Here is a 12,493-nt window from a genome sequence, read left to right as displayed (position 1 = left end):
GACAGGAATGGTTGTTGCAGGTTCCGGGCTTTAGATGTTTCAGTAAGATCAGGGAAGGTGGTAAAAGAGGGGGACGTGTGGCATTGTTAGTCAAGGACAGTATTACGGTGGCAGAAAGGACGTTTGATGAGAACTCGTCTACTGAGGTAGTATGGGCTGAGGTTAGAACCAGGAAAGGAGAGGTCACCCTGTTGGGAGTTTTCTATAGGCCTCTGAAAAGTTCCAGAGATGTAGAGGAAAAGATTGCAAAGATGATTCTGGATAGGAGCGAAAGTAACAGGGTAGTCGTTATGGGGGACTTTAACTTTCCAAATATTGACTGGAAACGCTATAGTTCGAGTACTTTAGATGAGTCAGTTTTTGTCCAATGTGTGCAGAAGAGTGTCCTGACACAGTATGTAGATAGGCCAACAAGAGACGAGGCCACATTGGATTTGGTACTGGGTAATGAACCAGGCCAGGTGTTAGATTTGGAGGTAGGTGAGCACTTTGGTGATAGTGACCACAATTCGGTTACGTTTACTTTAGCGACGGAAAGGGATAGGTATATACCGCAGGGCAAGAGTTATAGCTGGGGGAAAAGGCAATTATGAGGCGATTAGGCAAGATTTAGGATGCATAGGATGGAGAAGGAAACTGCAGGGGCTGGGCACAATTGAAATATGGAGCTTGTTCAAGGAACAGCTACTGCATGTCCTTGAGAAGTATGTACCTGTCAGGCAGGGAGGAAGTGGTCGAGCGAGGGAACCGTGGTTTACTAAAGAAATTGAATCTCTTATCAAGAGGAAGAAGGAGGCTTATGTAGAGATGAGGCGTGAAGGCTCAGTTAGGGTGCTTGAGGGTTACAAGTTAGCCAGGAAGGACCTAAAGAGAGAGCTAAGAAGAGTCAGGAGGGGACATGAGAAGTCTTTAGCAGGTAGAATCGAGGAAAACCCTAAAGCTTTCTATAGGTATGTCAGGAATAAAAGAATGACTGGAGTAAGATTGGGGCTGGTCAAGGACAGTAGTGGGAAGTTGTGCGTGGAGTCCGAAGAGATAGGAGAGGCGCTAAATGAATATTTTTCGTCAGTATTCACACAGGAAAAAGACAAATGTTGTCAAGGAGAATACTGAGATACAGGCTATTAGACTAGACGGGATTGAGGTTCATAAGGAGGAGGTGTTAGCAATTCTGGAAGGTGTGAAAATAGATAAGTCCCCTGGGCCGGATGGGATTTATCCTAGGATTCTCTGGGAAGCAAGAGAGGAGATTGCAGAGCCTTTGGCTTTGATCTTTATGTCGTCATTGTCTTCAGGAATAGTGCCAGAAGACTGGAGACTAACAAGTGTTGTCCCCTTGTTCAAGAAGGGGAGTAGAGACAACCCTGGTAATTATAGACCAGTGAGCCTTACTTCGGTTGTGGGTAAAGTGTTGGAAAGGATTATAAGAGATAGGATTTATAATCATCTAGAAAGGAATAATTTGATTAGGGATAGTCAACGCGGTTTTGTGAAGGGTAGGTCGTGCCTCACAAACCTTATTGAGTTCTTTGAGAAGGTTTCCAAACAGGTGGATGAGGGTAAAGCGGTTGATGTGGTGTATATGGATTTCAGTAAAGCATTTGATAAGGTTCCCCATGGTAGGCTATTGCAGAAAATACAGAGGCATGGGATTGAGGGTGATTTAGCGGTTTGGATCAGAAATTGGCTAGCTGTAAGAAGACAGAGGGTGGTGGTTGATGGGAAATGTTCATCCTGGAGTTCAGTTACTAGTGGTGTACCTCAAGGATCTGCTTTGGGGCCACTGCTGTTTGTCATTTTTATAAATGACCTGGATGAGGGCGTAGAAGGATGGGTTAGTAAATTTGCGGATGACACCAAAGTTGGTGGAGTTGTGGATAGTGCGGAAGGATGTTGCAGGTTACAGAGGGACATAGATAAGCTGCAGAGCTGAGCTGAGAGGTGGCAAATGGAGTTTAATGCAGAAAAGTGAGAGGTGATTCACTTTGGAAGGAGTAACAGGAATACAGAGTACTGGGCTAATGGTAAGATTCTTGGTAGTGTGGATGAGCAGAGAGATCTCGGTGTCCATGTGCATAGTTCACTGAAAGTTGCCACCCAGGTTGATAGCGTTGTTAAGAAGGCGTACGGTATGTTAGGTTTTATTGGTAGAGGGATTGAGTTTCGGAGCCATGAGGTCATGTTGCAGCTGCACAAAACTCTGGTGCGGCCGCACTTGGAGTATTGTGTACAGTTCTGGTCACCGCATTATAGGAAGGATGTGGAAGCATTGGAAAGGGTGCAGAGGAGATTTACCAGGATGTTGCCTGGTATGGAGGGAAGGTCTTATGAGGAAAGGCTGAGGGACTTGAGGCTGTTTTCATTGGAGAGAAGAAGGTTAAGAGGTGACTTAATAGAGACATACAAGATGATCAGAGGATTAGATTGGGTGGACAGTGGCAGCCTTTTTCCTCGGATGGTGATGGCTAGCACGAGGGGACATAGCTTTAAATTGAGGGGTGATAGATATAGGACAGATGTCAGAGGTAGGTTCTTTACTCAGAGAGTAGTAAGGGCGTGGAATGCCCTGCCTGCAAAAGTAGTAGACTCGCCAACTTTAAGGGCATTTAAATGGTCATTGGATAAACATATGGATGATAATGGAATAGTTTAGGTTAGATGGGCTTCAGATTGGTTTCACAGGTCGGCGCAACATCGAGGGCCGAAGGGCCTGTACTGCGCTGTAATGTTCTATGTTCTATGTTGTAGGTTTATAATTGTACGAAAAGAAGCAAGAATGGGCATTCAGACACATATTCCCCTCCCCTCCCTTGTCTGCCTTCCACACGGACCGTTCCCTACGGGACACCCTGGTCCACACTTCCTTCACCACCAACACCTGCCCACAGCCCGATGGTACCTTCCTCTGTAACTGGCAAAGGTGCAACACCTGCCCATTTACCTCCTCCCTCCCTAGTATCCAAGGGCCCAAACATACCTTCTAGATGAAGCAACACTTCATCTGCACTTCCCAGAATCTAGTCTACTGCATTCACTGCTCACAATGTGGACTCCTCTACATTGGGGAAACGAAGTGTAGACTTGGTGACCGCTTCGCAGAACATCTACGTTCTGCTTGCAAAAAAGACCCTGAACTACCTGTTGCCTGCTACTTCAACGCACCACCCTGCTCCCTGGCTCTCTGTCTCTGTTTCGTGGATTGGAGTCCACGAAAAGATCAGCCATGATCTTATTGAATGGCGGAGCAGGCTCGAAGGGCCGGATGGCCTACTCCTGCTCCTAGTTCTTAGGTCTCTGACTTGCTACAATCTTCCAGCGAAGCCCAACGCAAGCTGGAGGAACAACGCCTCATTTTCCGCTTGGGGGCCCTAATCCCTCTGGACTCAATATTGAGCTCAATAACTTTAGGGCCTAAACTCTCCCATGTCCCAGCCCGCTACTCCACACACCAGGCCTTGTTACCACATAGCCTGCCATTACACACCCTCTGTTGTTAGTCACTAACAGTCCCCATTAACAAATATTCACCCTCCCAGCCTGCTCGTTAGCAACTCCTTTGTCTGTCCAACTGTCTTTCTCTTTCTTTGGGCTCTATCCTATCGTTTACTCCCTACCCCACCCACCTCCTTATTTTCTGCATATAAACTGACGTTTTCCCAGCCCCCATCAGTTCTGAGGAAGGGTCATTGGACCCGAAACGTTAACTCTATTTTTCCTTTCACAGAGGCTGCCAGACCTGCTGAGGTTCTCCAGCAACTTCGTTTTTGTTCCTGATTTACAGCATCCGCAGTTCTTTCGGTTTTTATTAAGAATGGGCATTTACAGGATACTGAATGCAAAAACTGGGCAAATTCATTCAATGTACAACAGAGTAACTTATTCACACAACAGTCCAATTCACCTACTGAATACACATATTCCTGTCATGTGTCTTTCATTTAAAAGGCTAACTCTGAAAATTCAAACAAAAATCTATTTGAGGAGAGACTAGTCTACAAACCTTTGCCCACATGTCACACGCGTTGTATCTTCTGTATCGGATCCATCGCCGTCTACGCACGCAAGAATTCCACCGCTTGTCTTTTGTGTAAGTGGCAGGAAAATCGATGGCATATGTCCAACCCTAAAATAAGAAACACAAACAGCTTTGGGTAATGCAAAGACAATGGCTAAATGGCCTCTTTCTTTGCTATACACCCTATGGAATCTTTAAACCATGCCAGTATGGATAAACCTGTGAGAAAATTAAAAGTGCTATCAATTGGAAGCAAAGTTGATAAAACAAGTGGAAAACTGGTACAAAGCAAAAAGTGGATATCATTAATGAGTGGGATTTTCCATCATCAAGATTCTGTAAATCATTCTGAAGCACAAGATGAAAGTCAGTTTGATCAAGCAAGGAAAAGAATGAGAATCACTGCTTTTCCTGATGCTGAAGAAGCTATGCTAATGTGGTTCAAAATGGCTCGAGAACAGAACATTCCCATATCTGGTCCAATTCTGCAGGAAAGGAGGGTCACTCTGGCAAAGAGACCGGGCCACAAAGAGGTCATTTGCAGCAATCGATGGCTGGACTAAATCAAGATAATGCACGACCTAGTCTTCTGCATAGCAAACAGTGGTGGCGAAATCAAGATAAGTCACTGCCATGGTCTGCATTAACATAGATGGCACTGAAAAGTTGCTACTGCTTATGATAGGAAAGTCAAGGAAGCCACATTACTTTGCAGCACAAGTTAACAAAACTGCCTGGTTGACTTCCAGTATTTTTGAGACTTGGATCAGGAAACTGGTCAAAATGTATCAACGGAAGCAAAGGAAAATTATCATGTTAGACAAGTGCTCTGCACACCCAGACGTCTCTGGCCTCAATAGCATCAAGCTGATATTCTTGCCTCATAAAACAGTGACCAAACTTGAGCATTGGATCAGGGCTGATTAGGAACCTAGAAACTAATTACCAAAAGTAACTGATCTTTCACATCGTCATCATCATCATCAATAAGCAGAAACCCAACTGAAATGTTCTAAAGATCATGTTAATGATGAAGAAGACCTGGAAGATGCCAAGACGCACAAAACGCAGAATGAGGAGGAGCAGTGTGAGGCCAACCAGTCCAATAATAAGGCTTTTTGCACTCGCCTGCAGGAAGCCAGCATGGATATTCCAGTAGAGTCATAGAGCACGGAAACAGATCCTTCGGTCCAACTCGTCCATGCTGATCAAATTTCCCAAACTAAACTAGTCCCATTTGCATGCGTTTGGCCCTTTTCCCTCTAAACCATTCCTGTTCATGTACCTGTCCAGACATCTGTTAAATGTTGTAACTGTATCAGCATCTACTACTTCCTTTGGCAGTTCATTCCACATATAAACCACCCTCTGTGTGAAAACGTTCCCCCTCAGGTCCCTTTTAAATCTTTCTTGTCTCACATTAAAAATATGCCCTCTAGATTTGAACTCCCCTACCTTAGGGAAAAGACTTTTGCTTTCACCTCATCTATACCCCTCATGATTTTATAAGCCTCTAAAAGGTCACCCCTCAATCTCCTACACTCCAGTAAAAAAGTCCCAGCCTATCCAGCATTACCTTATAACTGAAACCCTCCAATCCTGGTTACATCCTTGTAAATCTTTTCTGCCCCCTCTCCATTTTGATAATATCCTTCCTATAGCAGGGCTACCAGAACTGTGCTCAGGACCCCAAAAGTGGCCTCACCAATGTCCTGTATAACCGCAACATAACTTCCCAACTCCTATACTCAGTGGTTTCAGTAATGAAGGCAAGCATGTCAAACGCCTTCTTTACCACCCCGTCTACCCGTGATAAAACTTTCAAAGAAATATGTACCTGAATACCTAAGTCTCTCTGTTTGACAACACTCCCCAGGGCCCTACCATTAACTGTATAAATCCTGCCCTTCTTTGTTTAACCAAACACCTCGCATTTATCCAAATTAAACTCCATCTGTCACTCCTCGGCCAATTGGCCAAATTGATCAAGATCCCTTTGTAATCTTAGATAGTCTTCTTCACTGTCCACTATACCACCAATTTTGGTGTCATCCACAAACGTACTAATCACGCTTTCTAAATTCTCACCTGAATTGTTTATGTAAATGACAAACATCAGTATACCCGCACCAATCCCTATGGAACACCAATGGTCACAAGTCTCCAATCTGAAAAACAACCCTCCACCACCACCCTCCATCTCTAGTACAGACAAGCACGGAAACCTACACTGAGATGGATAATCCCATAGACTGTACAATGAAACGAACAGATAAGGCAATTACAGATCAGAACATTCTTCAACCAAAGAGCCTGATAACACTGAAGAGTCTGACAAATGCCTGCCTGTTCACCTAACTGCTTTCCTAGCTGAAGCCGCAAAGACCATAGAGATGTTCTAGCACTTTTTCATTGCAACAGAAAACTACAGAAAAGATGTTTAACTACTTTGACAATGTGACAGGCTGTATCGCACTTGTCCAAAGACAACATGCTAAGCAGAGAAACATAACTGAATTTTTTTAAGAGCTAATTCCCAACATTTTTCAATGACTTTCATGATACAAGGTTAAGCCATTGCAAGGTAGTACAGGAGAGATGTCACTAGTCCAGTGCTCCCAGGTAGTGAAGAAAATAAACAAATGCTGAAGCTCATACAAACAGATACAAAGTATTAATCAAACAAACAATCCAAAGGTGAACCCGGTAGGAGCACATAGAATCACACAGAGTTACAAAAACCATTTTGCCTAAGTGATCTCTAGATTATTAACTGGAACTATCTTTTTCTTTATATAAATTCTTAACCAATTCATGAAAAAAAACTTAGTATTTTCCTTCCAGAACAGATCTTAAACCATTGTAACCTTGTTACGTAAAATTTTGGTTGGGAAAGATGGAAAATCAAAAAAGGTTGAGGCAACCTCAACACACAGCTGTCTGCTTGCTTGGAATACCGTTCACTTATGTTTATCATAAACACAAACACTTGTACTTTCTTACCCCTTTTTCTGTTGGCTCTCCTCCAATATTTTCATCCACGTACCAGTCAGATTCCCACTCCCAGTGCGGTGAAGCAAGTTTAAACTCATCTAGTGGTTGATGGATCAAACCTGTAACATCACTCCATTGCCAGCGGTCACTGGGTAGAAGGCGGTCACTGAAACCATCCACAGGATTCCATCGCTACATTGGGATAAACAAAACATATCTCACAGACATAATACACACAGAAGCTACACACTTCTAGCAAGTCTAGTAATGAAATTTTACCTTAATTGTAACACAGCACAGCCACAGATGGACTTAAGAATTTTCACTATACTTTTTTTGTAAAAACACAATAAATCACTATTCTATTCAATTCATATTTTGCCTCCTCACTTAGATCATAGATCATAGAATCCCTACAGTGTTGGAACAGGCCCTTTGGCTCAACAAGTCCACACCGACCCTCAGAATATCCCACCCAGACCAATCCCCCTTATAACCCACAATCTACACATCCCTGAACACTATGGGCAATTTAGCATGGCCAATCCACCTAGCCTGCACACCTTTGGACTGTGGGAGGAAACCGGAGCACCCGGAGGAAACCCACGCAGGCACGGGGAGAATGTGCAAACTCCACAGACAGTCGCCTGAGGGTGGAATTGAACCCAGGTCCCTGGTGCTGTGAGGCAAGTGCTAACCACTTTGCCACCGTGCTGCCTGATCATATTTATTTCTGTGGCTATTGGTGGTTATTGGCTACAAGTAGCTAAATAAGGAATTTATTCTGTTCACAGGGCACAATATTGAATTTGGTCTCAATTGGTATTTAAATGTGAAGGCACTCTTATATTGTTACAGAGCAGTCAACTCCAAATGACCAGAACTCATGCAGTCAATAGCACTGTGAAATATCAGATTTGGTTTTTAAAGTGAGAGTAAAAATATAAATGAACTCAACAAAGCCCTGACCAATTTTCCTTCTACCACGGACATTTTCAAATATAAAATTGATGAACTAATCTTTCATCTCACTGTTGTTATAGGATCTTGCTGTGTGAAAAAAACAACTATATTACAACTATGAATGTACTTCAAAACAAGTTATTACATTTGAAGAAGTTTGTGACATTTCAGAAATATCATATATAAATGTGTGTCTTGGTACAATGTTGTGCATTTGCCTTCATGTCAGGCAACGAGTAGCACGGAGAGCATTCAGAAGGCAAGTCATAGGCACTGTATCATAAAAAGATAAAACAAATAACAACAGAAAATTACCAGCATGAACAAAAAAAGCTGGATAATTTTGTCTCCATACCTGATTTTCATAGGTCTCTTCTTGGTAATGGATTGGGACTTCACTTGAATGGACGTAGACATAGATCTGATGGTCGCATGCAATTCCCCAGCAGCACTGCTTAACAGCTGCCAGTCTCTTAAATTGTAAGCTTTCATCTTTGCACAACTCCCAGTACTGTCCAGCTGTAGAGAGGCTATAAACTCTCCCATGTACATCCACAGCCCATAGAAGGGAACTAGGCATGCCAGCTTCTATTAAGGAGGAGTGAATTCCATTAGTAAATTTGATGGTCTACTACTGAACACCTTCCATCAATCAATTCAATGTTACTCTCCAAACCCTTTCCTAAGCAATAACTTCTGAAAGCATTGACCAGATACATTGAGTAACCCTGAACAATCTTCTGTAATCTGGCAGAATTGATATCCCAGTAATCTGCTGAAGCTATATTAAGTAGGAACAAGCTGGGAACAATGGTCAAGTGGAATAGTACTTAAAGTGATTCTGAAATTTGCAGCTTTGATTTTGAAAGGTCTGTAACTGAATAATCATTTGATGCATTTGGAGAGATCCAAACAAAAATCCTGCTAACATTGGGCTTTATTAATAGTAATAGAGGATTAATGAGTGTTCGTGGTACAAAGTTTTTAATCACAGGAAATCTTGTCAGTAGGTTTATTTGATGGCTGTCAGCTAGGAGCTTCTCATAAACAAGCACATTTAGTCACAGCTCCTATTTTCAATCTGATCCACAGCTATCCCCGTTAGTTCTATAACTTTCCTCTATTGCAGTCCAATTTTTATAATTTAAATTGATCAGGAGGCAGCTGACAAGCTGACAGTTCAAATAGAAATGTGGCAGTATGATATCACTTATTATAAAGATGGCTTAAGGATAGACAGGAATGGCAGTGCAACATTCCAGGTTGCAGGGTTTTCAGATAAAAAGGGGTGGGGGCTGATCATTTTGGTGAAAGAAACAATTATAGTTGTGAGAAGGGATAATATATTAAAAGGATCATCAATGAGGTCATATGAATTGAGCTAAAGGAACAAAAAAGGGGGTTAGTCTCATTGCTGGGAGTGTACTACAGGCCCCCAAACAGTCAGAGGGAGATAGGAGGGCAAGTACATAAGCAAATGTCTGAGAAGTGCAAAACAAAAGAATAGTAATAGGAGGGAATTTAAACCACCTCAGTATTAACTGGGGGAGTTTTAGTACGAAAGGAATTGAGGAAACAGAATTCTTGAGGTGCTTACAGGAGATCGCTTATGACCAATACATACCAAGTGTAACAAGCGTGGGTGCAACTCTGTACTTAAATTTTAGGAAATGAAGCTGGCCAGGTGTCCGTGGCAGGGTATTTTAGTGGTAGCAATCATAATTCCGTCTTTTAAACTTAATTGTGGAAATGGACAGACAGGACATCAGTCAGAGTTCTAAATTAAAGCATGGCCAATTGTACTAAGCTGAAGATTGTTTTAGTAGAAATGTACTGGAAACAGTTAAATGAAGATAAATGGGAAATACTCAAAGGGGAGATTCAAGGATTCAAAGGAAGAGTGTTTCCACAATGGTAAAGACTGAATGGCCAAATCTAGAGTCCCCTTGATGTCAAGGAGCTTAGAGGGTAATATAAGCAGAAAAGGAAAGCTAATGTCTAATATCAAGGACTCAATACTACAGAAAAACCAAGAGTATAGAAAGTGGAGGATGTAATCAAAAAGGCAATTGGGAAAGCAAAGAGAGTACAAAGAATATTGGCAGGCAAAATCAGTGTGAACCCACAGATGTTTTATCAACACATTAGGAGTAAGAGGATAATTAAGGAAAGAGTAGAACTCATAAAAGACCAGAAAGATACCGTCATTGTGGAAGCAGAAGATGTTGGTATGGCTCTTAATGAACACTTTGCATTTTCTTCACAAAAGGTGGGGATGGCAGGAATATTGCAGTTAAAGAAAAGAAATGTGAATTATTGGAAGTGATAAACTTAGGAAGAGAGGCATTACTAATGGGGTTAGGATCCTTGAAAGTGGATAAATAACCAGAGGCAGATGTAATGTACCCCAATCCAATAAAAGAAGCCAGGGGTAAAATAGCAGAAGATCTCACCATCATTTTTTCAATCCTCATTGGTGAGGATCGGATTGCTAATGCTTTATTTTTGTTTAATCAGACAGCGAGGGATAGACCAATGGTTACAGGCGAGTTGATCTAACTTCAGTCGTGGGCAAATTAATGGAATCAATTCTGAGGGCCAGATTAAATTGTCACTTGGAAAGGCACAAATTAATCAGGGATAGTCATGAATTTAGGGAGGATGATGCTTGACTAACTTGATTCAATATTTTGAAAAAAGCAGCAAGGAGGTACAGTATTCAGTACAACTTTCAAGCTGTCAAAGGCACTCAGACATTATTTGTCTATTCAAATTCTCTTTTGCAAACAAACTTTACAGAGGAGCGACTAGAGTGCTGAAATTTAGAACAAGCTTCCGATAAAATCCACTCATCGATATAACACAAAATTTCTTGTTATTTCTTAGGCATGGGAAACTCTACGATAGTCCTTATTTTTGCTTCTGTAGGTGCTATTTGGTCTTGTTTCACAGTGTACCTTAAATAAATTACTTTTACTTTGGCAAATTTTCTTTTAGCCAAGTTTATGACTAAATTGGCTCTTTATAACCAATCAAACAATTTGATCAAGTGTTGCAAATATTTGTGTTTGCCTGATCAAAGTGTCCATACATACAACACAATCCTTCAATGACCTTGTTGGTTAATATAAAAAAGTTGCTGGTGTATTTTTTATTCTCAATGTCATGATTTCAACTTACCAATATGCCTTTAAAAAGTCAATTTTTGTAATGTACCGTGCTTATTCAATCCTTTCTTTAGCAGTCCTACAATCATGGAATTGGATTAAATCTCCCTTGTTACTGCACTGACTTTGTAAAATTCAGTCTGATTTCAGCATCATCACGATAGGTGAGCTCCAATTATCACAACTTGGTTCAACAACGTCACTTCCATCATGATCTTGAACTCTCCCATCACTTGGGCTATCTTCTTGTGAGTATCAGTAGGTAAGAATATTACTTTCTTGGTGATGCATCAACTACATCAACATCATATTTGACTAAAGGAATTTTCCCTGACCTACGAGTCTCTAATAGCTTTTATAAGTTGCCTCAATAATTTTCTGGGAGAAAGTATATTATGCCATCTAATTTTTTTTAAACATCTCTTGTATTATTGATATTATCCAATTTGATTACTGGATGGTTGCCTTTAGAATGATTAATATCTGAGTAATTTTGAAATTGCTCTGATATTTTTATTTCACTCTCGACTTTGTTCACCGCTGTAAATACACTTTTGTTCTGTATCCCCCTTGTCATAATATTATTTTATTATATTAATATGACACATGCTGTTCTTTTCCTCCCATAAGGAATACGCACCAGAAAACTCACATTATTGAGTTCCTGTTTGGATTGCTAAGACCAAGTGAACATTTAACAATTAATTTTTTAATTAACTTGCTTAGCTTTTAATGGCTCCCTAGAGACAGCTAACAGTACTAAAACTTTGTCACCAGCTTTGGTCTTTTTGATCGCTCTAGTTTTCATTGTTTGTTGAGCATTCTTTAATGTTTTGGCAAACTCACACATTTTGATTAGCTTTTCTTGAAACTTGATGCATATGTCAGTAACACAGTCTCACTTTTGGTTTAATTAATTTAAGGGGTCCTCTTATGATATGCTTATATACAAGTTCAAAAGGGACTGTAACCTGTGGACTCAATATGGGCATCCTTAATGGCAACAGCGACAAAGGAATTCCTTTGTCCCCATCCTTGGCACATTCTTGACAATATGCTCTAATTGTGGTCTCTAAATTTGATGCCATCTTTCATATATTCCTTATGATTGTTAATGAAAAGCTAAAGACACAAATTGTTTCACTCCAAGACTATTCATTATTTCTTTGAATATTTGTGACATAAAATTTGAAGCTTGAGCTGATTATATTTCTTTGGGTTATCCATATCTTAAAAGATAGAACAGTAGCACAAAGTCAGTTCAATCATAATTTTCCCCAAAGACACTGCCTCAAGAACTCTAATCAAAACATCCATGGTTGTATAAAGATATTGATTTCCTCTTCTTGTTTTA

At 40.9% G+C, this 12,493-nt stretch overlaps 1 protein-coding gene across 2 annotated transcripts in view; it reads right to left on the bottom strand.

The window, feature by feature from the left end:
• Positions 1 to 12,493, bottom strand: part of tecpr1a (tectonin beta-propeller repeat containing 1a) — an 82,998-nt gene that overhangs the window by 57,991 nt on the left and 12,514 nt on the right. For both annotated transcript variants that reach the window (XM_048609442.1, XM_048609443.1), the window contains exons 2-4: positions 8,328 to 8,560; positions 7,019 to 7,201; positions 4,001 to 4,123 (exon numbers count right to left, since the gene is read on the bottom strand). In XM_048609442.1, coding sequence (XP_048465399.1) covers positions 4,001 to 4,123; positions 7,019 to 7,201; positions 8,328 to 8,552 — 531 coding nt within the window. In that variant the 5' untranslated portion in view covers positions 8,553 to 8,560. The remainder of the gene's footprint in view (positions 1 to 4,000; positions 4,124 to 7,018; positions 7,202 to 8,327; positions 8,561 to 12,493) is intronic.

Source organism: Rhincodon typus, chromosome 21 (genome assembly GCF_021869965.1).
Source record: "Rhincodon typus isolate 14 chromosome 21, sRhiTyp1.1, whole genome shotgun sequence".
NCBI classification, from domain to species: Eukaryota; Metazoa; Chordata; class Chondrichthyes; order Orectolobiformes; family Rhincodontidae; genus Rhincodon; species Rhincodon typus.
Note: the sequence above shows the minus strand (reverse complement) of the source record. Positions and strands in the feature narration are given on the sequence as shown.